The 24,365-nt window shown below is 44.0% G+C and overlaps 1 protein-coding gene across 1 annotated transcript in view; it reads left to right on the forward strand.

Moving 5' to 3' along the window:
- LOC135908871 (growth hormone-regulated TBC protein 1-like) overlaps window positions 1-24,365 on the forward strand; it is a 46,944-nt gene that overhangs the window by 11,054 nt on the left and 11,525 nt on the right. Inside the window, exons 4-8 of the mRNA XM_065440707.2 lie at window positions 468-579; window positions 1,041-1,159; window positions 14,801-14,965; window positions 18,888-18,992; window positions 21,947-22,132. Of these exons, the coding sequence (XP_065296779.1) occupies window positions 468-579; window positions 1,041-1,159; window positions 14,801-14,965; window positions 18,888-18,992; window positions 21,947-22,132 (687 nt within the window). The remainder of the gene's footprint in view (window positions 1-467; window positions 580-1,040; window positions 1,160-14,800; window positions 14,966-18,887; window positions 18,993-21,946; window positions 22,133-24,365) is intronic.

The raw sequence follows: 24,365 nt of genomic DNA on the forward strand, positions 1-24,365 counted from the left end.
CTGTGGCTCTACTTCAGCAGTCGCTCTTGTCGCGCCGCGTGTGATTTGAAGGTGCATTTGCAAGCAGCTGCTTGTAATTCAGTCATTTGACAATCTGCATCGACGCAAGTTTCAGTTTATTGTCTCGGCATTCCTTTGCGGTGGAAGCAAAATTTCCTTATATTGAAATCGCATACAAACACTTCGTTATATTGGGGTTCTAAATGAATGGTGTTCTATGGACAAGAGGTTACGAAAAGTTAAATAATTCACTGTCAAAAAATTTCGTTATATTGAAGTTTGCTATATCAAGGTTTAACTGTATGATGCTGGTAAGCACTAGATGGAGCTTGCCTATGTAGAACAGGGGTGACTGGAGATCACTGAGAGTGACATCTGTCCTGCAGTGGACCAAACCCAAATGTGACGGTGATGATGATGACAACTGCACACTTGACTAATGCTGGCTGATGCACCTGTTCCTTCAGGTGTGGATGGTCCTTTCTGGAGCAGCCGCAATGCAGAGTGAGCAGCGAGGCCTGTACCAGGCACTGCTGCAGCAGAGCCTGCGACCTGACCTTGTTGAGACAATCCAGATAGGTAGGCCCACGTGACTAAATGCCTGAACATTTCAACAAACAAAAACACCAGAGCACCATTTTTGGCGCAGTGTGAACACATAAAACTTGCCATGCAGCCGCTTTTTTATCTTGCCTACCTCCTTCCATCATCCTGCAGTCTTAGTGAAACTTACTCATTCTCCAAAATCTCAATGTCTTTACCATCACCTCCTGCTTTGCTGGAACTGCAGTGGGGGGCAGTAGCAATGTTAAATGGCCATTGCATTTTTATTTCTGAAAGAATTGTTCTGACTGCTGTTTACAAATGGGAACTTCGAACATGAATTTTTCTTTATACAGTGCCCGAAGCTTTGCAACAGTAAAGGATTGGTTCATCGCATTGTTGTTGCAACAGATGATGTGCATCTGTTAGACCAGGTCTCTGCATACAAAGTGGCTGCTTAGCTGTGTATCTGAATGTTTTATTTTTGTTTGTTACAGATGTGCCACGAACATTTCCTGACAATGTGTATTTTCACGGAGGTGGACAGCAACAGAAGTCACTATTCAACATCCTGGTGGCGTACGCACATTTCAACCAGGGTGTCGGCTACTGCCAGGTATGATAGAGTGTCACTTTATGTAAAGTTTATGGCAACAATAGATCAGAGCCAGAAGAATGTGTGTCATATGTGCATCTTTTACGACTGATTGTTTATTCAAACGAATTTGCATCTGAAAATTATTATACTAGAAAAAGAAATCTGCCAGACTTGCACAATCTGCATCATGTTCACGCTGATAGCAGAAGCTCTATTGTTCCAAATTTGGGACATTATAGAAGAAAAATGGGAAGGAGAAAAAAAAATTCCTTGGTAAAAAAGGAAAGGTGCAACTGCAGGCCTTTCTTTCTTTTTGGGGAGGGGGACAGGGTCAGAAGAGGAGCAAAAGTTATTTCTTTGGAAAAAATAGACAACACGACGGAATTTTGTTTATGGTTTGATGCATTTATTTAAGTGACAGTGTTCAGGAACTTAAAGTGAACAACTTAACGCACTGTGGCTCCGATCATTCATGTTCCTTAATTACTGAACTGCACTTCCGGTGTGTGCACATCCTATTTCTTCTAATTTTAGAATACTGTAGTGAAGTTTTGCGCCAGAACTTTAATAGTATAACACGATACATATATCCCTCACTTTTGGTGAGCTGCTGATTGACCTGACAACTGCCTTCACTCAAGAGATGTTTAAACGGAACTCACGATTATGACTTTGGGCTCAGTGAATACTCTGTAGCCCTCATCATGCGACATCTGTTATTAACCCTTTCAGGCGCCACTTGCAATTATGCATAGAAAAAAATCTTTTTATATATAAACATTCTTTTTGGGACCTAAGAAACACAAAACCATCGAATTCTTGAAAGTTTTTATGAAACTTTATTATTTGCAACATCGTACACAATTGTGTACACAGCGCCTCGGTGGTCACAAAATTCACTTGTGGAATGCGAGGAAGCAATTTCTCTCTTTCGTCAGGCACAGTGGCACGGCGCACTTCATGCAGAATATTCGGGCGCCTCGTGTGCACTTCTTGAGCTTGCACCTAATTCGCACCTTCTGGTCGCGGGATTCGGGCCAATGTTCAAAAGAGTCGTAGTGCACGTTGGTGCAAGGAAGTGATTTTCTTGCTTTTTTGCCCTATCTTTGGTTGTGGTGCTTGGATCTCTGCAAGAGAAGGCCTTCCACGCTTTTTCTCGGGTAGTACCAACTTAATTAATGCTTCGGCAGCTTGTAAGCGAAAATTCATCAAATATAGGAGTTTAGCTCTAGGCAGCGTTTGATTGTCGCGGTGGTAGTCCAGCAAAGAATTGCAGGTATCCAGGTTCACAAAAGGAAAAAGCACTCTCAGTGTCCACTTCAGCTTGCGTTTCCCCTGCAGCAGCATCTTCCTCTTCTGTGAGGTTGGAGAACGCAGCTGCAACGCAGGCGTTGGTCGCTTCACACGTGGCTTCTTCTTCGTCACTTTCCCCGAAGTCTGAAACATTTATCAGCAATGAGCTCCAAAAGCCTTTCAGCTGTTTTTTGTGTTTTCTTATGCTTGTTTGCACGTAGAAAGAAGAACGACGAATGGCCAAAAAACCTGGAAAGAAAATCGAAGCAACTCTCAGCATTCTTCATTTCTGCAGCGACCACGGCGCTTTGTACAGAGTCGTGTACACATGCGCGTGCGAGCGTTAGCGTTCGGTTATCTCCTCAGAATGGATGAAATTGTCACTCCTCGGTACTTCATATGATGCACAAGCACGTCTAATTGTTTTCGTTTGCCACAATAAAAAAAAAGTGGCTCTAAAAAAATAAGAACTTGACTCACTGCTCTTTGCTGCTCCAGCGTCCGCCATTTCTTGTTTTGATATGAACATTTTCACCGAAATGCGACAGAGGGCGCCCAGAATGCACATGGTTGTCAGTTTAAAGTTTGGGAATGCGCGAAAGCCAACCTAATAGAAAATTGCGCGCCCTAAACGTGAAAAAAACACCAGAAATACAATGTACACAATTGTGTACAAGGCGCCTTAAAGGGTTAATTGATCATGCTCGAGAATTGATGAGGCTGGCAATTTCAAGCAAGGGTGCTTTCTGTGTTAGGAAACACCTTTGTGCAAACCATGGCATCAGACGTCGTTCGCCTTCCTTGTTTGTTGTGGAATAAAGGCTCCAAAAGATTTTGAAGTATTCTGTGTTCTGCTGTCTGCTCCTGGCCTGCATTTTTCTCGCTCTGAAGACTGTCGAGATAATTTGTTAGGATGGGCTCTCCCGCAGCAACATTTCCTTTCTTCTTTGCATTCTCTGTGTCCACGCATCTGCACCATTAGCAAAAATATTCTGCACAAGTTTGCAAGGCAACTATTTTCCAACTAAAATATTCTTGACCACTGACTGGTAGAAAAAACTGTCACCATCCAACAGTTTCGCCAGCAAACACCTCTACCCTGTGATTGTTTGGTGGTATAGTAAAGGATACTGAATGACGACAATTAGGTCTGTGCAAACACTTGAATGTCACGGAATCGAATAGTGAACATTTAATAAATTTCGTCTGTGAATTTAACACAATAGAACCTCATTGGTACATTCCCATTTTGCATGTTTTCCCAGTGCCAACGTTCAATATCGAGAACACAAGAAATGACCCAATAGAGTTGCATTAATTTTTTACCAATTCACGCATTCCTGGAAAACAATTTTTTGGCACCAACATTCATTAAATCACGAAACTATGATCGTATGATACATTTTCCAGCCGCTAGATCCCGTGTAAACAAGAAAATGTGCAAGGCACGCATGATCAAGAAGAGTACATAGCTGCCTGCTGTGGCACCTTCACCACAATACTCGCCTGCCCATCTTATGTGAAAACGCCAGTTCCCACTCAGTTTCTCATTTCGGTACCAGAAAATCTTCTTCAGGGTAGTCGCACGTGTCATTTACAGCTATCACCGCCAATCCTTTTGTGATAAGCATCTTCATCTATCTGTTTCACAGCACATGGTGCTGTCGGGAGCGCAGCGCCCACTTTTAATAGGAGATAACCGAAACGGGCCGCCATTTTGTGCTGCAGAGTGCGATCGCATACCTTTTTTGGCCGCTAGATCCCATGTAAAAAAAAAACAAATAAAGGTGCAGCACACTATTGACAACAGTATATAGCTGCCTGTTTCACGTGAAAATGACGGCACACACAGTTTCTTATTCCGGTACCAGCAAATCTCCGCCCGGGTCGTTACACACTGCGTTCACAGCTATCGCCGCCAAACCTATTGTGATGAGCATCTTCACCTATCTGTTTTACAGCTCGTGGTGCACAGTGCCATTCATAGCGTACTGCCCGTCTTTAGTGGGCAATAATCCAAGCACACTGGCATTGCCCACCAGCTCGATTTCATTTCGGTTTCCCATCGCCCTCTTTAAACACCACACAGTAGGAAAACAACAAAACACGTCTCGGGTCACTGGAGCACCAAGAGCTTGACGCGCATTGTTGTCTGACGCCACAACAATCTGCACGACGCTTCGCATTACGTAGATGTCAACGGTAGTTGAGTCTGTCAAATTTTTGGGTATCTTCAAATTGTACGTTTTCCCATTTAATACGTCTTTTCTCGCATTTTTTTTTTTTTTTCACCACATATGAACGAGGTTCTTCGGTGTAGAGACCTGCACACTGCCACATGTCACGTGTGTCACGGAGCTTTTCATGCTCGATGCCATGCTAGTGAGTGTCTCACTTCATTGTTTTCGCCACACTAGGAGCGCTGAATGTGCCATGAACGGCTCTGATGCGGTCGTGGACTTTGTCTCTTCGAGCACTTCTGCTCTACTGCATGCACTCCCCGGAGTCGGCCTGATGCGGAGATCGCACACAGAGCGCTCGAACACCGCAATTTGCAGAACAATGCCATGTTGGCACAAGGTTCGTCCAGGTCCACAGAAATGATAAAAATGATTATGTGACGTTGAAAGAGGGAACGGCAACAAAAGCAGCGTGCAATTCGGAAAGTGCTGAAACATGTGCGAAGATTTGCCCGATTAACCACCAGAAGGCACACGGATATGCAGACCATCTAACCATTTAAGCTGCAAGTGTGAGCTTGAAAACAATCACTGATAAGCCACCCTGTGAACATATTGGTGGCAAGCATTCTGCAACAGCTTACAGCCCACTACCACATCTGCCAACAACAAATTTTTGTCGTGGAAGGGAAAAACAAGAGATGAAATGCAGAGAGGTTTAACCAGGCCACTTGGCTACTAGGCAGTGTTGTCATGACTACACTGCCTAGGCCATTAGGCCTAATCGGTGCTGTTTCATCGGACGTCGACAACAAAAGTTACGGTTTGGTGCCGAACCAACTCAGATATATTCACAGCAGCCGCACTGACAAGTCACCTCGAAAACATAAGGGAGTGTACAGAATGGCAGTTAAGTTGCTCACGGCTGCCATCTTCAGCACATCGTATAGTGGCCTCTCGTTCCCGATGCTCGTAGAGCACATCGGTTTATTTTTGTAGGTTCGAGCAATGTCACAAGACTAGCTTTGGATTTACACAGCATGTGTGATGCACTGACCGCCCGGGTGCATACATTTGTGTGGATGGTAGGTAAAACAAGGGTGTGGGGTCGCACGAACTTGTCGTGACTCTCCCTATTTCATAATCTTTGACAGGTGGTAAATGATGCTTGGCGCTGACTGCAGCCGACTCGCACGGTGGCAACGATGGTTGCATGAGGAGCGGTTGTGAAATCTAGGGATGCACAGGCCATGCTTTCGTCTGTCGCACAGATTGACTTGACGATAACCCACCTGTTGTAAAGACGAGAAAGCCCTTCTGTATCTTGCAGAAAAACTGGAAAGCAAAACTGTCTATGCAATAAGAGATTGCCCCGAAGCATAGGTACACTATTAATCCCACTGTACTAGAACTAGTACACTTGGTTTTGTATCCCTACCTCTTAAATGGCTGAATGTTTCCTTTCATACACTGGAAATATAATACACTGGGAATCAGCAGTTACGAATGAGTGCTTTTATTTCTCAGTTGTGTTCCAGCATGTGTACATAGTTTTTCATAGTTTTTATTTAGAAGGAAGCAGTTTTGTCGCTTGCGTGATGCCCTGTATGCAAGTGAGCATGCAGAGAACATGTAAGAGGACATTGATATCGTGATTGTGCCACAAGAACAAGCTGAAGATACGGATGAGGGCGACGACGAGAACACTGATGCTTTTGCTGTGAACGATGTCTGTAGTTTGTCTAGGTTAGCAAAGCCTGCAGTGATATTCCAGCAAAATGGTTTTATTTCAATAGCATAAGTGAGGACACCTTAGCTGCACTCGTGATACCGGTGTTGCCGTTGCCGTCGTTGCTGGCTGTCACATATGTGCGTTTGGACGCTCATGGCGGGTGGTCATAGTCTCTACACCAGAAAAAATATGGAAAGCAGCTGCGATGCCAGTTTTGTCATGCCCAAGCACCATGTAGATGCGAGAAGTGCACGGCCACTTTGAGACTCAAATTAGGGTGTTTCAAAACACGCAATACAAAGTGGTAGAAGTGGAGTTACAAGTGCCTTGGCCATTGAAACCCCATGTGCCCAGTGTACTGGATGTAGCATGCCGTTGTAACTTGGGAACCAATAAATATTTCTCAATAAATTTTTGAACATGTGATATTTGTGTTGTTCGTTCATTATTCTCAAACAGTGATGAAAACTGCACAGGCAGTTTTGTCATGGGTCATAATGGGTTAAACTGAGAACCTAATCGGTATTCAGTACAACATAATGTTGCTAATTCTTTAGCTTCAGAGGGAAAAAAGCTCTTGGTTCCATCCAACAGATATTCTATTTCTGTCCGTTCGTCCGTGGCATATTTGTCATGGCATGTATGTCATGACACAAATGGTATGAATGACATGTTGCTGTTGTGGTCGTTGATTTAGCTCACTATATATCACTATATATAAAAAAATTGAAGGTCGTACAGGTCTACGCCTCTACATCCAGTCATGATGACCAGCAAGTCAAAAGCTTCTATGAAGACATGGAATCGGTGATGGGTAAAGTCAAAACAAAATACATTATAGTGATGGGCCACATCAATGCCAAGGTAGGCAAGAAGCAGGCTGGAGACAAGTCAGTGGGGGAATATGGCATAGGCACTAGGAATAGGACGGGAGAGCTATTAGTAAACTTTGCAGAACAGAATAATATGCAGATAATGAATACCTTCTTCCGCAAGCGGGAGAGCCAAAAGTGGACGTGGAGGAGCCCGAATGGCGAGACTAGAAATGAAATAGACTTCATACTCTGCGCTAACCCTGGCATCATACAAGATGTGGACGTGCTCGGCAAGGTGCGCTGCAGTGACCACAGGATGGTAAGAACTCGAATTAGTCTAGACCCGAGGAGGGAACGGAAGAAACTGGTACATAAGAAGCCGATTAATGAGTTAGCGGTAAGAGGGAAAATAGAGGAATTCCGGATCAAGCTACAGAACAGGTATTCGGCTTTAACTCGGGAAGAGGACCTTAGTGTTGAAGCAATGAACGACAATCTCATGGGCATCATTAAGGAGTGCGCAATAGAAGTCGGTGGTAACGCCGTTACACAGGAAACCAGTAAGCTATTGCAGGAGACGAAAGATCTGATCAAGAAACGCCAATGTATGAAAGCCTCTAACCCTACAGCTAGAATAGAACTGGCAGAGCTTTCTAAGTTAATCAACGAGCGTAAGACAGCTGACATAAGGAAGTATAATATGGATAGAATTGAACATGCTCTCAGGAATGGAGGAAGCCTAAAGGCAGTGAAGAAGAAACTAGGAATAAGCAAGAATCAGATGTATGCGTTAAGAGACAAAGCAGGCACTATCATTACTAATATGGATGAGATAGCAAGTGGCTTAGGAGCTCTATAGAGATTTATACATTACCAGTGGCACCCACGACAATAATGGAAGAGAGAATAGTCTAGAGGAATTTGAAATCCCACAAGTAATGCCGGAAGCAGCAAAGAAAGCCTTGGGAGCTATGCAAAGGGGGAAGGCAACTGGGGAGGCTCGGGTAACTACAGATTTGTTGAAGGATGGTGTTCTAGAAAAATTGGTCACCCTGTATGCGCAATGCCTCATGACCTCGAGCATACCGGAATCTTGGTAGAACACTAACATAATGCTAATCCATAAGAAAGGGGACACCAAAGACTTGAAAAATTATAGACCGATCAGCTTACTGTTCGTTGCCTACAAACTATTTACTAAGGTAATCGTAAATAGAATCAGGAACACTTTAGACTTCTGTCAAGCGAAGGACCAGGCAGGATTCCATGAAGACTACTCTACAATGGATCATATTCACACTATCAATCAGGTGATAGAGAAATGTGCGGAATATAACCAACCCTTTATTTAGCCTTCATTGATTATGAGAAAGCGTTTGATTCTGTCGAAACCTCAGCAGTCGTGGAGGCATTACGGTATCAGGGTGTAGACGAGCCGTATGTAGAAATACCGAAATATATCTATAGCGGCCCCACAGCAACCGTAGTCCTCCATAAAGAAAGCAACAAAATCCCAATAAAGAAAGGCGTCAGGCAGGGAGATAAGATCTCTCCAACGCTATTCAGAGCGTGTTTACAGCAGGTATTCAGAAACCTGGATTGGGAATAATTGGGGACAAGAGTTAATGGAGAATACCTTAGTAACTTGTGATTCACTGATGATATTGCCTTGCTTAGTAACTCAGGGGACCAATTGCAATGCATGCTCACTGACCTGGAGAGGCAAAGCAGAAGAGTGGGTCTAAAAATTAATCTGCAGAAAACTAAAGTAATGCTTAACAGTCACGGAAGTTTACGATAGGTAGCGAGGCACTGGAAGTGGTAGGGGAATACATCTACTTAGGGCAGGTAGTGACCGCGGATCCGGATCATGAGACGGAAATAATCAGAAGAATAAAGATGGGCTGGGGTGCATTTGGCAGGCATTCTCAGATCATGAACAGTAGGTTGCCAATATCCCTCAAGAGAAAAGTGTATAATAGCTGTGTCTTACCAGTACTCGCCTACGGGGCAGAAACCTGGAGGCTTACGAAAAGGGTTCTACTTAAATTGAGGACGACACAACGAGCTATGGAAAAAAGAATGATGCGTGTAACACTAAGGGATAAGAAAAGAGCAGATTGGGTGAGGGAGCAAAAGCGAGTTAATGACATCTTAGTTGAAATCAAGAAAAAGAAATGGGCATGGGCAGGACATGTAATGAGGAGGGAAGATAACCGACCATCATTGAAGGTTGCAGACTGGATTCCAAGGGAAGGGAAGCGTAGCAGGGGGTGGCAGAAAGTTAGGTGGGCGGATGAGATTAAGAAGTTTGCAGGGACGACATGGCCACAATTAGTACATGACCGGGGTAGTTGGAGAAGTATGGGAGAGGCGTTTGCCCTGCAGTGGGTGTAACCAGGCTGATAATGATATCAGGTGTATGAATGAGTGGCCTACATGACCTTACATAGAAGACATGGCAGAAATGTCCCAACATGAATGACATAGATGGCATGGAATTTGTGTCATGACAGTAATGATGATACATGCATGGACATGTCATGTAATGACATGAATGCTTGTCACAGCATTTATATCATGACAGAAATACTATACTGGATATGCATCACATGACATACCATGTGCTTGCAGTGGCGCAGCCAGAAATTTCATTCGGGTGGGGGGGGGGGGGGGCGAGGGGGGCTCACGTTGCAGCTCGGCCTCCTGGATCAAATACATTAATACTAGTACCTTCATTGCCATTGCCAAAGACGCTGTGAACAAATTCATGGGTGCTATGTACTGTCAAGACAAGTACAATATGTATTTTTTTCATAATGGCATATGTTATGTTATAAGTTATGGTTCCTTCGCCGAAAATTAAAGCTAGCAACGACACCCGTCAAACTACTTGCATATTTAACTTACATTAGACCAACGTTAGAGTATGCCAGTATCATTTGGGATCCGTTTCAATCCGGAATTATAAACCGCATTGAGAAGATACAGAGGAAATCTGCAAGGTTCATTCTGTCCCGGTATTATCGTACTGACTCTGTTTCCGAAATGCTTTGGTTGCTTGATTTGCCTCCACTATCTCAACGGCGGAAGTTAGCTAGACTTAAATTTCTTTTTTTTGTTGTCGAAAGGCCGCTTCAATATTGAAACCACGTCCTATCTTGCTCCCAGGCAGGCTAGAAACGTCATATCAAGCAATCATTGCATGTTCTCAATTCCAAAAGCATATCTGGACATGTGCGCTTATTCATTTTTTCCGCGAACGATTAAGGAATGGAACAGTTTGCCGGCGTCTGTTTTGCAGTCGAGTAGCATTGAATCTTTGAGGAACACGTTAAAAACCTTTTATGAAATTTAATCTTAGTGGTGCCGTGCAAACATTGTCACACTATTCTAGAAATACGTACAATAGTCTTTCTTTCATGCTGCTTCCAATATCACTGTCACAATGTTAGAAACATGTATTTCTTAGCCAAACTATTGTTTTTGTATTTCATTATTTGTTTCGCACTATTTCCAACATTCATTGCTTCATGTCCAATTTACGTTTGTAAAGTGTTTACATTTTTTTACGCTATGTGCAAACCAGCTGTACCCACCCTGTTACGGCCAAGACGGCCAACAGTATTTGAAAATAAAATAAAAAATAAATACTCATATGTCTCAGAAATTGTTCCCGAAATAACTTATATCAATGCTTCCTTGTTTTCTGTCTATTCAATAAGTAAAGAAAATATCACACGAACTTTAGCACTACATCACTTTGAAACCAGCAAAACAGTGCATGCCGCTGATATGAAAAATGTAAAGGCCATGATATGAACAAGTTGACAAATATTTTAGTGAAACTTTGTCATTCAAGAACCTTGTTTACATTTTTGTACATATGCAACGGCCCGGGAAAAATCGCAATGGTGCTGTCCTTTGTTACAATGTATTGCGCAGGAGCAGCTGTCACCGGACGTGTATTGTGAGTAATTACACCGAAATTATAGTCGCAGCAGGGAGCACATATAAAAAGCAGGAGTTCTGCAAAGTATATGAGGGCGAGTCAAATGAAAGTAAGGCAATGCAAATGTATGACATACAGGGTACTTTATTTAAAAGTAGTCTCCATGAGCGTTTAGACATTTGTCCCATTGACTAACGTGTTGTGAGATTCCCATCTGATAAAGCTCCTTGGGTTGTTGCTTCAAAAAGTCTGTAACTGACTCTTTCACATCATCGTCCGACATGAATTTGGTTCCATTGAGCTGTTTTTTCATATGCTCCAAAATGTGGAAGTCGTAACGCGACAGGTTTGGGCTGTATGGCGGATGTTGCAGTGTTTCCCACCTGAACTTTGCCAGTTTTGTATAACCACATCAGCGACGTGGGGATGGGCATTGTTGTGGAGCAAGATGACCCCATTCCTCAATTTTCCACGTCACTTGTTCTCAATTGCGATACGCAGCCGATCTGGCGTTTCACAATATCGGAAACGATTGATAGTCTCTCCAGGTTTAGCAAATTCGAATAATAATGACCCCTGATGATAAAAAAAAAGTGGACAACACCTTTCTGCTAGAAATGACGGCCTTTGCTTTTTTGGGGGGTGGTGAATTCAAATGTTTCCACTGTAAGCTTTGCCATCGTGTTTCACGCTCAAAGTAGTGGCACCATGATTCATCCCCGGTCACAAGTGCAGACAAGAAGTCGTCACCGTCATTGTGATACCAGATCAGATGAGTCAAAGCAGCACCGAACTTCTACGTCTTTTGGCGGTGGTTCAAAATCTTGGGCATCCATTGCGCACACAAGAGCCAATAACAGAGATGTTCATGAATTATGGTGTGACCCAAAAAGTCACCGATGTTCACATGCCCTGCCAATTCAACGACGCTTATCCTCCATTTTTGTGTAATCAGCTCATCAGCCTTTCCAATTGTGTTGGGGGTGATTGCATGATGGCTTTGGCCTGGTCTTGGATCGTCTTTGCAACTTTCACGTCCTTATTTGAACCGTTTACTCCAACGCTTCATAGTGGCCAATGAAATGCAATGTTCGACGTACATGGCAACCGTGCGGTGACTAATTTCTTTTTGAGAAGCACCGTCAGCTGTCAAAAACCTTGCGACGCCACGCTGTTGAACTTCTGGAGCGTCCATTATGTGCATTAAATGCGCATGTGAATGAATGCACATCGCAGAAAAATAAATAACAAAAGCCAGCAAAGGTAACTACCTTTGCTGGCTTTAGTGTCTGGACATGGATGCTTTGGCATAGGGGAAAAAAGAAATGTTGATATTATTTGCTGTGTCACGACGGTAAAAATGAACCACCACAAAGCTTTGTGGCTTCATCTCATCGGACCTCACTGCGTGCTTTGTCAACTTGTCTGATGGTGTGTTGATTTTGCTTGCCTCGTTGTATAGTCCGATGTACAACTTTAGAAAAGTCAGTGCATCTTTGGCATCAAATGTTTATAACAACATTAAACCCACAAAGTTCCGGAATTGAAAATCTAAAGCAACGACTTTGGAAATGTCAATGCACCTTTCGCATGAAAAGTTTGTGAGAACTTTGTACTCAGAAAGTTTCAGAATTGAAATCCATGCGCTCTGTAGATTCCGTGGCCTCTGTGCGATGCCCTGATGAGCTCGCTCGCCATCAAAACGCCCTTGAAACTTTGTGCTGGAATGGGGCTCCTCGGGGGGAGGGGTAGGTGACTCCCGGTGCATGGGTGTTGCTGCGAAAGTCGGCCCGATTTTTCAATGTTCGTGCTGAAATATCTTTTTGAGTGTGTAGGCGACATTCTAGACAAAATCCAGAATGATTTCCGGTGCCAGGGGTTAGTATGCTCGGCGGTGCATGACAGTACGAAAAAAATTCGGCGAGGGGGGGGCTGAAGCCTCATAAGCCCCCTCCCCCCCCCCTCTGGCTATGCCCCTGTGTGCTTGTTACATAAGTGATGACATGAATGTGCCTATCATGAATGACATGATGCTGTAGTGGTTCTCTTTAAATCAATATATATCTGGATATGAATGACATGACATGCGTACATGACCTGAAATGAATTATATGACTTAAATGTCATCACATAAATGACATATGACAAGACATGCATGAGCATGTCATGCCATGTCATTCTTGTAATGTTATGCACGCATGTCTCGTTGCACATATCCTTATACATAACCAGGAAAAGAAACGACCGCGATGCTAACTCTTGTTATTTATGTTATTAATTATAATCACATCAAAAAAATGCATATGATGTCCTTGATGTGGTGCATCATATGCCCGACATGCCCTGACATACATGCCATAGCATGATTGACTTGTGTATGTCGAGCCATGTCATGATTCCCATGAATGTCATGAAATTCATGACAAGAATGACAAATTCATGTCATACGCTGGGCATGCATCCATGCCCAGCGTGACGTTATTACCAAAGAACCTATGCCGACCCAGTGGACCAAATTGTCTACTAACTTTGGCCGATGGCTATGCGCTAGCGTTTGTGTTCGTGATGTCGTGATGGTCACTGCATCATCATTCCAGCTTCGTAACGCTACTCTTGCCTCTGATTCTTGTGTACAGCCTGCGTTTGAGCCAGGTAGCGCACTGTAAGAAGATGCCGGCATTTCAGCGGCAGAACACCAAGTGGTGATTGCATTCATTGATACAGTGGCAGGAAAGCAAGTTTCCCACGAGCGTTGATTTCCGAACGCCAGACAGCAATGTGTCGCCTCCTCGTTCCTCACGAAGCTCGTACAGGACTTTCACGGCCCTTCTTGTATTTACCAAACCGCTTAATCAAGCATCGAACTCTGCTGCTTCGTGGTGCACTTGGTCTCCGAGTGCAAGGACGCTGCATCGACTTCCATTATGGCAGCATCATCACGGCTCGGCCAAGGTGAACAGCTGCACTGTGCCACTTGTCCAAATGCCTATAACGGGAGACCAGCTTCAGGTTGTGCTACAGTTTTACCATTGTCACCCGTTTGTGTGCTCAAAGTAATATTATTATGTTTGATTAAAAATCCAATATTTGGTATTCACGCACAATTACTGACAATACATTCCTTCTAAGTGGCCAGGTGCTATGCACACTTCGGAATGTGGGAGAAGCACACCTTGGGTAGGACTGCAACGTTCTGCTTCTGCAGGCACGGCACCTTGCCTTCTTGGAATGTCTGGGTGACGGAAGCACTCTAGACAGCATAGCAGTTATTAGCATAGCTGTTAAGCAGGAGACCATCCATGGTGAGAAACAGAAACTTGGAACAGGCAGGACTGACGCAAAAGGAACCTTCAATGAGTGCAAACTTCCCTGCCGTCCTCCATCCATCACCGCTGACATTAGTGGTTCGTCTGCCCATGCACCCATTTGTTCATACAGCAATGGCAATGAGACTCAATTGAAAACCATTTGAAGGATTTCCCACCCCCTTGTGACCGTCGCTACATGTAAACTTGGCATGCTCTTATTTTCGGAAATGTTGTATACTTTGTGTGTGTCAGATTTCGGGGCTTGTGGAGTTTTCTCCAGCTTCTTTTCGAGCTCTGTAAATTGGAGTTTCGAAATGAATTGCTTGGTGGCTGTGCTCTGTCATTGCTGCTGCCTCAAAAGTGCCGTGGTGTCGCTCAGGGTCTGAACTTCATAGCTGGCCTGCTGCTGCTGGCAACAGAGGACGAGGAGGCCACCTTCTGGCTCCTGCGTGCCCTGCTCGAGCGACTGCTGCCCGACTACTATGGCCGGCACATGACGGGTCTGCTCACAGACATCGAGGTGCTTGCCGAACTGGTCAGGCAAGTGCCGCCTCCTCCAGGGTGCACCACCCCTGAGTGAACAACTTTGACCTTGTATTGCCTTCGCTCAGTTTTACATCAAGGAAAATAATAACCACTTGTTCACCTTTATTAAGGTGAAAGCCTTAGACGGCTCATGGGATGACAAATCTGATGTCTGGCGCTACACCGTCTGGTGTTATGGCACCAAAATTCGTAGGGAGTCAAAACCCCGACCTTTGGTAATAGTCGAACCCACGACTTGTGGTGTTAATTAAGGCAAATTTAGTGAAGACCAACATTGGTGTTAATTAAGGCAAAGTTGCTAATTAATGCACTCGAACCCATGGCCCAACATGGAGATACAGGTGAACCGGCCTCTCCAAGTTGGATTCCAATTGACATTGTGAAGGTGGAGAGTCAAAGCCACTACCTTTGTTGTTAATTAAGGTAAAGTGAATTAAAGCACAGTTAACTAAGGTAGTGTTAATTAAGGCACTCCAACCCACAGCCTTTGGTAGGAGTCATACCCTCGACCTTTGGTGGGAGTCAACCCTACGCCTTTGGAGTAAGGCGAAGTTAAATAAGGCACTTACACGCATTCATTATGTGCATTCATTACACGCATTCATTTGTTTTCCTTGTACGTCTTTAATTTTGCTGCTTTAAGCCATGTTTTGTATACATTTTTTTTCTTTTTAGAACTGAAGGTCCCGCAGTCATTGAGTTTGGGACCCTCGTCTGCCTACTATCTGTTACTTATTCGTTGTTATTGAATGGAGAATAAACTGAACTGAACTGAACTTGAACCCATGACCCAACGTGGAGATATGGGTGAACTGGCCATATCTCCCACAACTCCTGCCAAGGACCTCGGATCTTTGGTGGGAGTCGTACCTGCGACCTTTGGTGTTAAATAGGGCAAAATTAATTAAGGCTCAGGTAATTAAGGCAGAGCTCATTCAGGCACTCAAACCCACGACTTTTGTTGGTAGAAAACTAGTAGTAGGAAGTAACACTGCATTTGAATGAAAATGTCAAGTAATGTAATGAACGTCTCATGAGTGCACTAGCTTTCGCCTTCATGCTCTTTACCGCATGCTAAAGTGACTGCCAACACTTCTTTTCTGGCTACAGAGGGTACATTTGTACAGAAAAAAAACAATGAAGCGTTATTTGTGTTCAAACTTATTATATTAGTTAAATAATTAGTGACCTTTAATACTGTTGTGTCCACAACTTGAATCTCGCTCTAGCAATGATTTGGACTCTGACTGCGTGACTGTGTGCTAATTTGGCCACCAAGCCTAACTGAAATAGCGGTATTTTCATTTTGATACGTCTCTTGCATGGTCATTGGCCATGTCACCGACACCTCCTCGAAACCGAAACTTGCGAAGCCTAGTCAATCTGATAGTTACGGATGAAGATGCAGTGCATGCAGACTACTTTCGTCTGTAATGACAGCATGACATTGGTCAAGATAAAGGCCACGAATTTGTAGCGATGCTTTCCACTTGATTATATGTCATTCTTATTGTCCACTGTTCATGGCCGGCTGATTCCATTGATAATGCATGCAAAGCATTGCTCTGACCATTGACAAAGTGTGAAAATCATGAAAAGGAATAGCATAAAAGGCATTGCTTGAAAATCATGGCCACGGGTTGTCTAGGCTGAAGGCAAGTGTATGTGCGTGCAACAATACGTTGACATTCGGGGACCGTATTCTTGTATAATCACTTCTGAAAATACTTCCGTTTTCATGTCACGAACACTGGATGCATCAACAAGTGGCAGCATTTATGCACGATGATAAGATAGTGTGCTTCGCACTGCACCAAGAATGCCATCACTCATAGATGCCGGTGCATCTTGCACTAGTCACGCAGAATTGAAGGTATCCCTGAAAGTGGCGATCTGAAAATAAGGTGCACCTTTTTTTGACCACATGTGGCGTAAGGTCGCTTATTTCCAGGCCAATTTGTTATTTCGCACTACTGGTTAATCTTACTTTATGCAGTGCCCATAGAGTCTGAATTATTGCTCAACGACTGTGTGGGCTATGCATTGAGTTTCCGAGTACCTAAGGCAGAATTTTGTAGGTATAAAATTAGCATAGCATATGTGATGCATCGGGCATTACAAAACCTTCAGGAACCATTACTGATTTTGTAACACGTGGTTTGATGGCTGTTTGTTAAGAGAAATGAACTGTAAAGTTGAAGCCAGAATGGAAGGTCACGCTTCTGGAACACCAAATAGGTCAGTCTTACTGCGAGTGGAGTCACTGCAAGCTAGGAAAGGCTGCCAAGAAGGAAAACATGTGGGGGTGCCATATTGGAACTCTCGCATCAGCTTCTTACGAATTTAGGGGGTACATCTTGGTGTCACTGGGAAATAAAGGCTTGGTGGGAGGGAGTAAGAAAAAACAGGGGAAGCGTTCGCTCTGTTTTTTCTCCCTCCCTCCTACCAAGCCTTTATTTCCGCGTCAGGCCCCCTAGACTTGAACCAACTAGCCCAGCAACATATTCTACTCCTTATGAATTATTGTTTTTTGACACCGTCTGCTCCGGGCTGTATAATTGCTTATCAGTTGCGTGCAAGTGGCAAGAGGCATTTTTTTTTTTTTTGCAGAAGAGAGCCATTTTTGTTGTGCTTGGTGCAGAATCTCTCTATTTTCTATCCACCAAGTGGATGTGGGTACGCTGGCAATGCACCACTCCCTGGCTTGCAGCGCCGAAGGAACAGAGACAAGTACTCACAAGTGCAGTGTTTGGTGCTTATAATTGTCTTCGTACCTTCCATGCTCTAGGTCAGTGTTACACACTGCTTCTAAGACCTCAGTTTTGGAAATGTAAAACTGACATGTGTCATGCACATTACGAGACTAAGTTGAGAGCATTTACAAGACACACTGTATGACCTCTGCCACAGTTGCGCAGATCATGGGAGTGATGCGCACCAGGCGGTTGGTGTTTAAATTAAATTATGGAGTTTTACGTGCTAAAACCACTTGCTGATTATGAGGCACTTGGTTCGTGTTTGTGCCATGAGTTGGATGACAGGGATTTCAAACAGTTTGCCTCTTTTCATTGGCCATCCACTGCATTAGATATCCACTGTAGTAGATGGTGGGACATATGGTGGTGAGAAGGCACTTTTGTTTGATAAACTGTTCCTTGCTGACATCCTAGTACAGGGTGGTGTGGTGGATGGGGAAAAGCTGTGCAAAGTACTGCACAGAGAGAAGTTGTGGAGAAAGTTAGCTTGAAAGTGTGGGCTTCTGTTGAAATGGTTTTCAGTTTTTCACGTGACAGACCTCTGCTTAAAATCAGGGCAGGGATTACTTATAATATTTTTGGTAAGGTTCCTCCCTATTCCTCAGTAGCAGCAAGGTTATGCACCACCTCTGAGCAGTTGCATTCGTAAAGGCTGCATGTAGATGTGGAGCATGTTTTGCAGGGTTTTAGCCAAGGGTTCCCCGTCTCAGCAGGGAGTTTTGTGGGGCCATAGTGTGGAATGAAGTTTGGATATCGTGAGCACATGGTGGACTCTCCACGAAGCAGGAAGATATGTGTTTTTTTCGTGTTAACTCCTTTAACAGTTCACATACATTGGAACCACACTGCTCCCCACACCTCACACATGTGCTGGAGGCTGAGGTGCTGTCCTGGTCTTTGTGTGTTGTAATGATGCGGCAGTGCTTGACTGTACTTTACTAAATTAAGGGACACGACCCTGTAACAGTTTCTGGATTTCTTTTTTTGAAAAGCAACAAAATGAGGCAGGGTGATATATTAGCGAAGAAAGTTGCTGTTCATTTGGTTTTAACTAGACAGGTTACAGTGGCCTCTACTGAAAGATTTGCTGGTCTAAGCTACCACTGAACATTGTGCCGTGTTACGAATATTTGCCGAGCTCCCCTTTCTGTTGAATGCAGGGAGCGGATGCCACAAGTGCACGCACATCTGGCGAAGCACGAGGTGTCCTGGGCAATTGTGACCACCAAGTGGTTTGTCTGCCTGTTTGCTGAAGTGCTGCCAATTGAGGTGTGTGCAACAGCAGCACTTGGGAAGAGCGTTCATCTCTATAATGAAGTTGTATCCAGCATGAAAATATGTTTGTTATATCCGATATTCATTATAAGCATATATTCGTTATATGCTGATATTGGCAAGAAAATATTTAGATTTACTTTGTTGTATCCATGTTTGTTACATCAAGGTTCGACTGTGCTCCTGCTGCGTGGCAGTTTTTATTGCCGTGGAAGTTCAATTTGCATCAAGCTTTCCATACATGATAAAACCACAAGGCATACATGAGTATGGCAGCTGTGCATATTATAGCGCACTTGAAGGTGTCGTGTAGCCCCTTCAGTCGCGGTTTACGATCGGCTGTCGATAAATGTGTGAGATTTAAGTAATTTTTTGCCAGTGTGCTGGAGACTTCATAAAAAGAAAGTCAAGGTGGGGTGAGAATGACTATGTGCATGTCATAGACCAATCGTAATTAAATAGTAATTAAATATCCATTTATTGTACCGTCAGTCATGCTACATTTCTTTTTCATTAATGAAATTGAGTCACCTGCTCAAATTTAATGCATGGATTAATTATTGGGTGCAGGCATTACAGCAAGGGAAAAAAAATATTTCACAATTACTACCAAAATGCCCCACTTCAAACATCCCATCAAACACAGTAGTGCCTTCACCAAAGCAGTCGTCTGAAGCAGTAAATTTTGCTCAGAAGTGAAATGGGTGTACTTTAGGAAAGCAGAATGTTCAATTTACTCAAAGATTACGGTAATTTTTTTTGTCTATTCCTTGCAACCACTGCTCAGTAATGGCAAAAATAAGTCGTGTCAACAAATGTGTGCGCTGTGACTGAAGGGGGTAGCAACAATCTGCATACAGTTTGATGTGCATTGTCACAAGCATGCTCAACAGTGCCATGTGGCAAGCATATGACATATTCTTCTCACAAACCTGACTTGCGTCACTCTACTCTGCTCTGCTTGCTTATCTATTCCAAGCCCCTCTCCACTCCTTTCTTCTCCTACCCTCATGTCATCCTGGTCTCTCATTACTTTCCATCTCTTTTTTGTGTGCTAGCCATACAAGACGAGGCAGGCTACATTTAACTGGGTTCAGTGCTTTCAATTTAAACTGACGAAAACCGGAAAAATTGTGCCTAGCTTGTTCTCAGGGATTTAGGTTTAACTGGATAGGGTAAGTGAAACCAAATGTACCAGAGAGCTGAAACAGTGATCGGCATGCAGGTGCGAGCTTACATGCACACAGGTGCCAGGAGCCTGGCAATTCTGAGACCAGGTGTCAGCCTGCTCCTAAAGCAGTCTTTACCTTTTCCTTGTTTGCATCTGTTTTGCCTGCTGCTGCGACAGCAAAAGAATGTCGCAGTTTCGCCACAAAGGGAAAGCATTGGTAGCGATAGCAATGTGTTAGACAACTATGCAAAGCATAGCTTTATCAGTGGTATAAATTGCAGTAAGCGTTCGCTCACTAATTAACAAGCATAGTGTGACTTGTGCACAGGCAAACATGAACAGATCTCACTCGATGACCACGAGCATTCACTGTCACAACGAGGCTTGTGATAATATTGATTTTTAGTTCGAAGCGAGGTCGAAGCAAATAGTAATTAGTAGGGGTGTGCGAATACTCGAATATTCAATTTCGAATCAAATTGAGGACGTTTGAATAATTTGATTCATGAATTGAATATTAGATTTTTCAAATATCGGCACCATCAGTGAATGACCCAGCCGTGGTCGGTGCCATGACGTGCTATCTCTACCTGCACTAGGTTCATCCAGGTCAATGATACCGATCAAAGCGATTAACGCAACATGGGCAAAGGGACCCACAACAGCAGTGTGTATGGAAAGCAAGAGACCATGTGCGAAGATAGGCCTGATTAACTACTGGAAGGCACGCTGATTGCATCAAATATGTGAGTTCAGTGTTCACGCACGCAGATTCGCGCAGTTTGGAGCTTTCTACCCACATACGGGCACACATACAAACTTGGCATGTGGCAGTAGTTGCCGTCTGGTCAACCGTGGACCCGAACACTGCTTCATCAGCCGTCAGTCGGTCGCACAACCCTTAGAAAGCTGACAAACGCGTCGCCAACAAAAGCGAATGCACTGGATGACTGTTGCATGTTCACGGCCGTCATATTTGCGAAATACCATGTGGTGGCCCCTCGTTTCGAATGCTGTTCAGAGGCGCACAATGGTCTTTTTTCGTAGCTTTGAGCAACCCGTCACAAGACTAACTTCGGATTTACATGGCGGGCTTGAAAATATCATGAGATAGCCCGCTGAGCCCTGACTCAGCGGGCTATCGATACCTCCAATAATACGATACCTCCCTGGTATCGTATCTTTAGCTTATATAGCATGTACCAAAAATGTAAAAAATGTAACAGCAAAATTCGGGTGTGGATTATATGCGACTTCCACCTTGAGGTGTGGCTTCACGGCAGCGCACATTTCGCCTAGTGGTGTGGTTTCACGGCAGTGCAGCCCCCACTGCTGTGAACATACCTTTAAGGCAAAGCTCTCCACCATCAGCTTTGCTGCAGAGGTGAGGAACAGAGCCACTGGCAAAGATATGACATGGGCGATTCGTGCATCTGCGACTGGAGACAGCTTTTACAAAGATTTGAGCATTGTATCCAGTTATTTCCGCGGGTTATATGTGCAGAAAAAAAGCATATATTTGTTTATTTCGAATACTTAAAAAACTTTGAATACGGAAATTATCAACTAGCTCGGTTGTTAGTTCTATTCTTTAACTTGGTCTGGCTTCACATTAAAAACCTGAGATAGTCAAAATTAATTCTGAATGCTCTGCTATGAAATTCTCACTCATTGCTCAGATCCTCGCTTTGCTGTCTGGTGTTAGACCTGTTTGATCAGTCAGTCAATGACTTCATAAAATATGATGCCCAACACATGGTTCCCCTCTGCCCTGTAGACTGTTCTGCGAGTGTGGGACAGCCTCTTTCTGGAAGGGTCCAAGGTGCTTTTCCGGGTGGCCATCACGTTGGTTGCCCAAGGCCAGGAGCAGATCCTGGCTGCGCGCGGTCTGGGCGAAATAATGGCAGCCTTCAAAGAGGCTGCCTCGGGACCTCAAGTCACCAACTGCCATGCTTTCCTTAAGGTCAGTGTCCATTCCTTTCATATCTTCCCGGGCCATTGCTGTCAATATCTGAAGGTGTGGGGAGCCCGTTCTTATAACTGTTTTTCTTCTTGTGGTGGTGAATCGACAAATTCTCCATTTGTTCTGCGCTTTGGTTTTGCTAAATTCTTTGATTACTTATGCAGTCCTGCAGTCTGTAATGCAAATTCTGCGGCATAATTTCAACAGACAGCATGGTTCTATGTGGATAGCTCATCTTCCTCGGCTACAGCTGGTCTCCAGACAGCTCGAAATCTTGACTTCGAAAATACTATGGAAAAGGCAGTGAGGCAGCATCAGCAGTGTCACTCGCACTCGCTTTTCAACTGGGGATAGCAGGCGATCACGCTGGGGCCGAGCTCATTAGTTGAGCCAGACGGCGTGCCGAGCCGCACTCCTCGCTTACCTTTGCCCCTTATTTCTGTCTATCACTGCTCGTGCACACTTGCACAGCTGCTCACTGCCACTTTGTTGTGGTCTCGCATAGCTGTGGTGCGCTGGGAGGTGAAGTTTTTATTTTTTTATTTCTTTTTCCTTATCTCATTTAGGATGCTGTTAGTGGCACATCAATGTGGTCATAGCAAAATAATTGTGACCAGGGTGCAAGATCATCGGTTCTTTTGAACAGGCATGATCAGCCTACGTGCTGTGCTCAAAAGGAGCCAGCATTCAAGCTCGCAGCTTGATAAAAACACTTGCTTCATTCTCACATGACAGTGACGGTGAGTTGTAAATGTCGAGTCACTCTCGGGAGTCTGCTAAAGGTGCGACAGTTACAATTCTCTGGAGTTCAGTTTCGGTTTTCGAGGTGAAATTGTCCGAAAATCATAACGATAGAGAAAGTAGCAGCATCGGCCTTATGGGTGTCTGGAACCATGGTTGTGCTCGAATGACTGGCATCAAACATTGTATTAGCATCAAATATTGTATTACCATCAATCGTATTAACTTGTGCCAAGCGCGTACAGCCTTGGCACAATGCCAGTAATGTCGTTGCCCTTAGTGCAAACGTGTCCAGTGCCAAAGCATGCGAAATCGACTGTGAATATTACTGGTGGCATTTTGGAAAGGCCCTATGTGGTCTCATGCGCAGCCAGCTGGCTTTTATTTTTGTGATTTCACTTATCTAGAAGCTCTGCTTATCCTGAATTTTTAGTCGGTTTTTACTGCTTCGAGTTAACGCAATTTTACTGTATATGGTAGCTAACAAACACAGGCTTAAAGGAACACGAAAGGCAAATACCAGGTCGACGTGGACTGTTTAACTACCATTCCAGGAACATTGCAACGCTTGTTTCGTGCAAAGAAAATGCTTAGTTTACGAGAAAATTGCGTCTTAAGGATCTGAATACTGTTTTTGCAATTCAAATCTGCCGCCACCCAACCGGAGGAATGGTGATGTTGCATACACCATCACCACCCTTTGTTGCCATTGGCGAGTAAAACAGCACCATACATACGGTGGTACATGTTTTTTGTTGCCCCAAACGCAAACCCGCGGCCATGGAGAAGCTGAGTCATGACAGAGCAGTGGATTCGCCGCTGCAGCTACTTTTGGCCTAGTGGCATGGACAATTTGGGCATCCCGCGACATCACATAGAAGTTGAATTCTTTGTTGCTTGCAGTTCGTGAAAGCTTTGTGAGGCAGCAAAACCAGCACAGCACTATGCGATAATGAAACTACTGAAATGCGAAAGTGCAGATGGCACGGAGTCTAGTGAAAACTAAACCTTTTGACTGCCCGTGTCGTTGTCAAGGGTTTGCGTTTGGGGCAACAAAAAACAGGTACCACCGTCTGTAGGGTGCTGTTTTACTCGCCAATGGCAACAAAGGGTGGTGATGGTGTATGCAACATCACCATTCCTCCCGTTGGGTGGCGGCAGATTTGAATTGCAAAAACAGTATTCAGATCCTTAAGACACAATTTTCTCATAAACTAACTATTTTCTTTGCACGAAACAAGCGTTGCAATGTTCCTGGAATGGTAGTTAAACAGTCCACGTTGACCTGGTATTTGCCTTTCGTGTTCCTTTAAGCCTGTGTTTGTTAGCTACCATATACAGTAAAATTGCGTTAACTCGAAGCAGTAAAAACCGACAAAAAATTCAGGATAAGCAGAGCTTCTAGATAAGTGAAATCACAAAAATAAAAGCCAGCTGGCTGCGCATGAGACCACATAGAGCCTTTCCAAAATGCCACTAGTAATCTCAGTGA

The sequence above is a fragment of the Dermacentor albipictus genome, chromosome 1 (assembly GCF_038994185.2).
Source record: "Dermacentor albipictus isolate Rhodes 1998 colony chromosome 1, USDA_Dalb.pri_finalv2, whole genome shotgun sequence".
In the NCBI taxonomy this organism is placed as follows: domain Eukaryota; kingdom Metazoa; phylum Arthropoda; class Arachnida; order Ixodida; family Ixodidae; genus Dermacentor; species Dermacentor albipictus.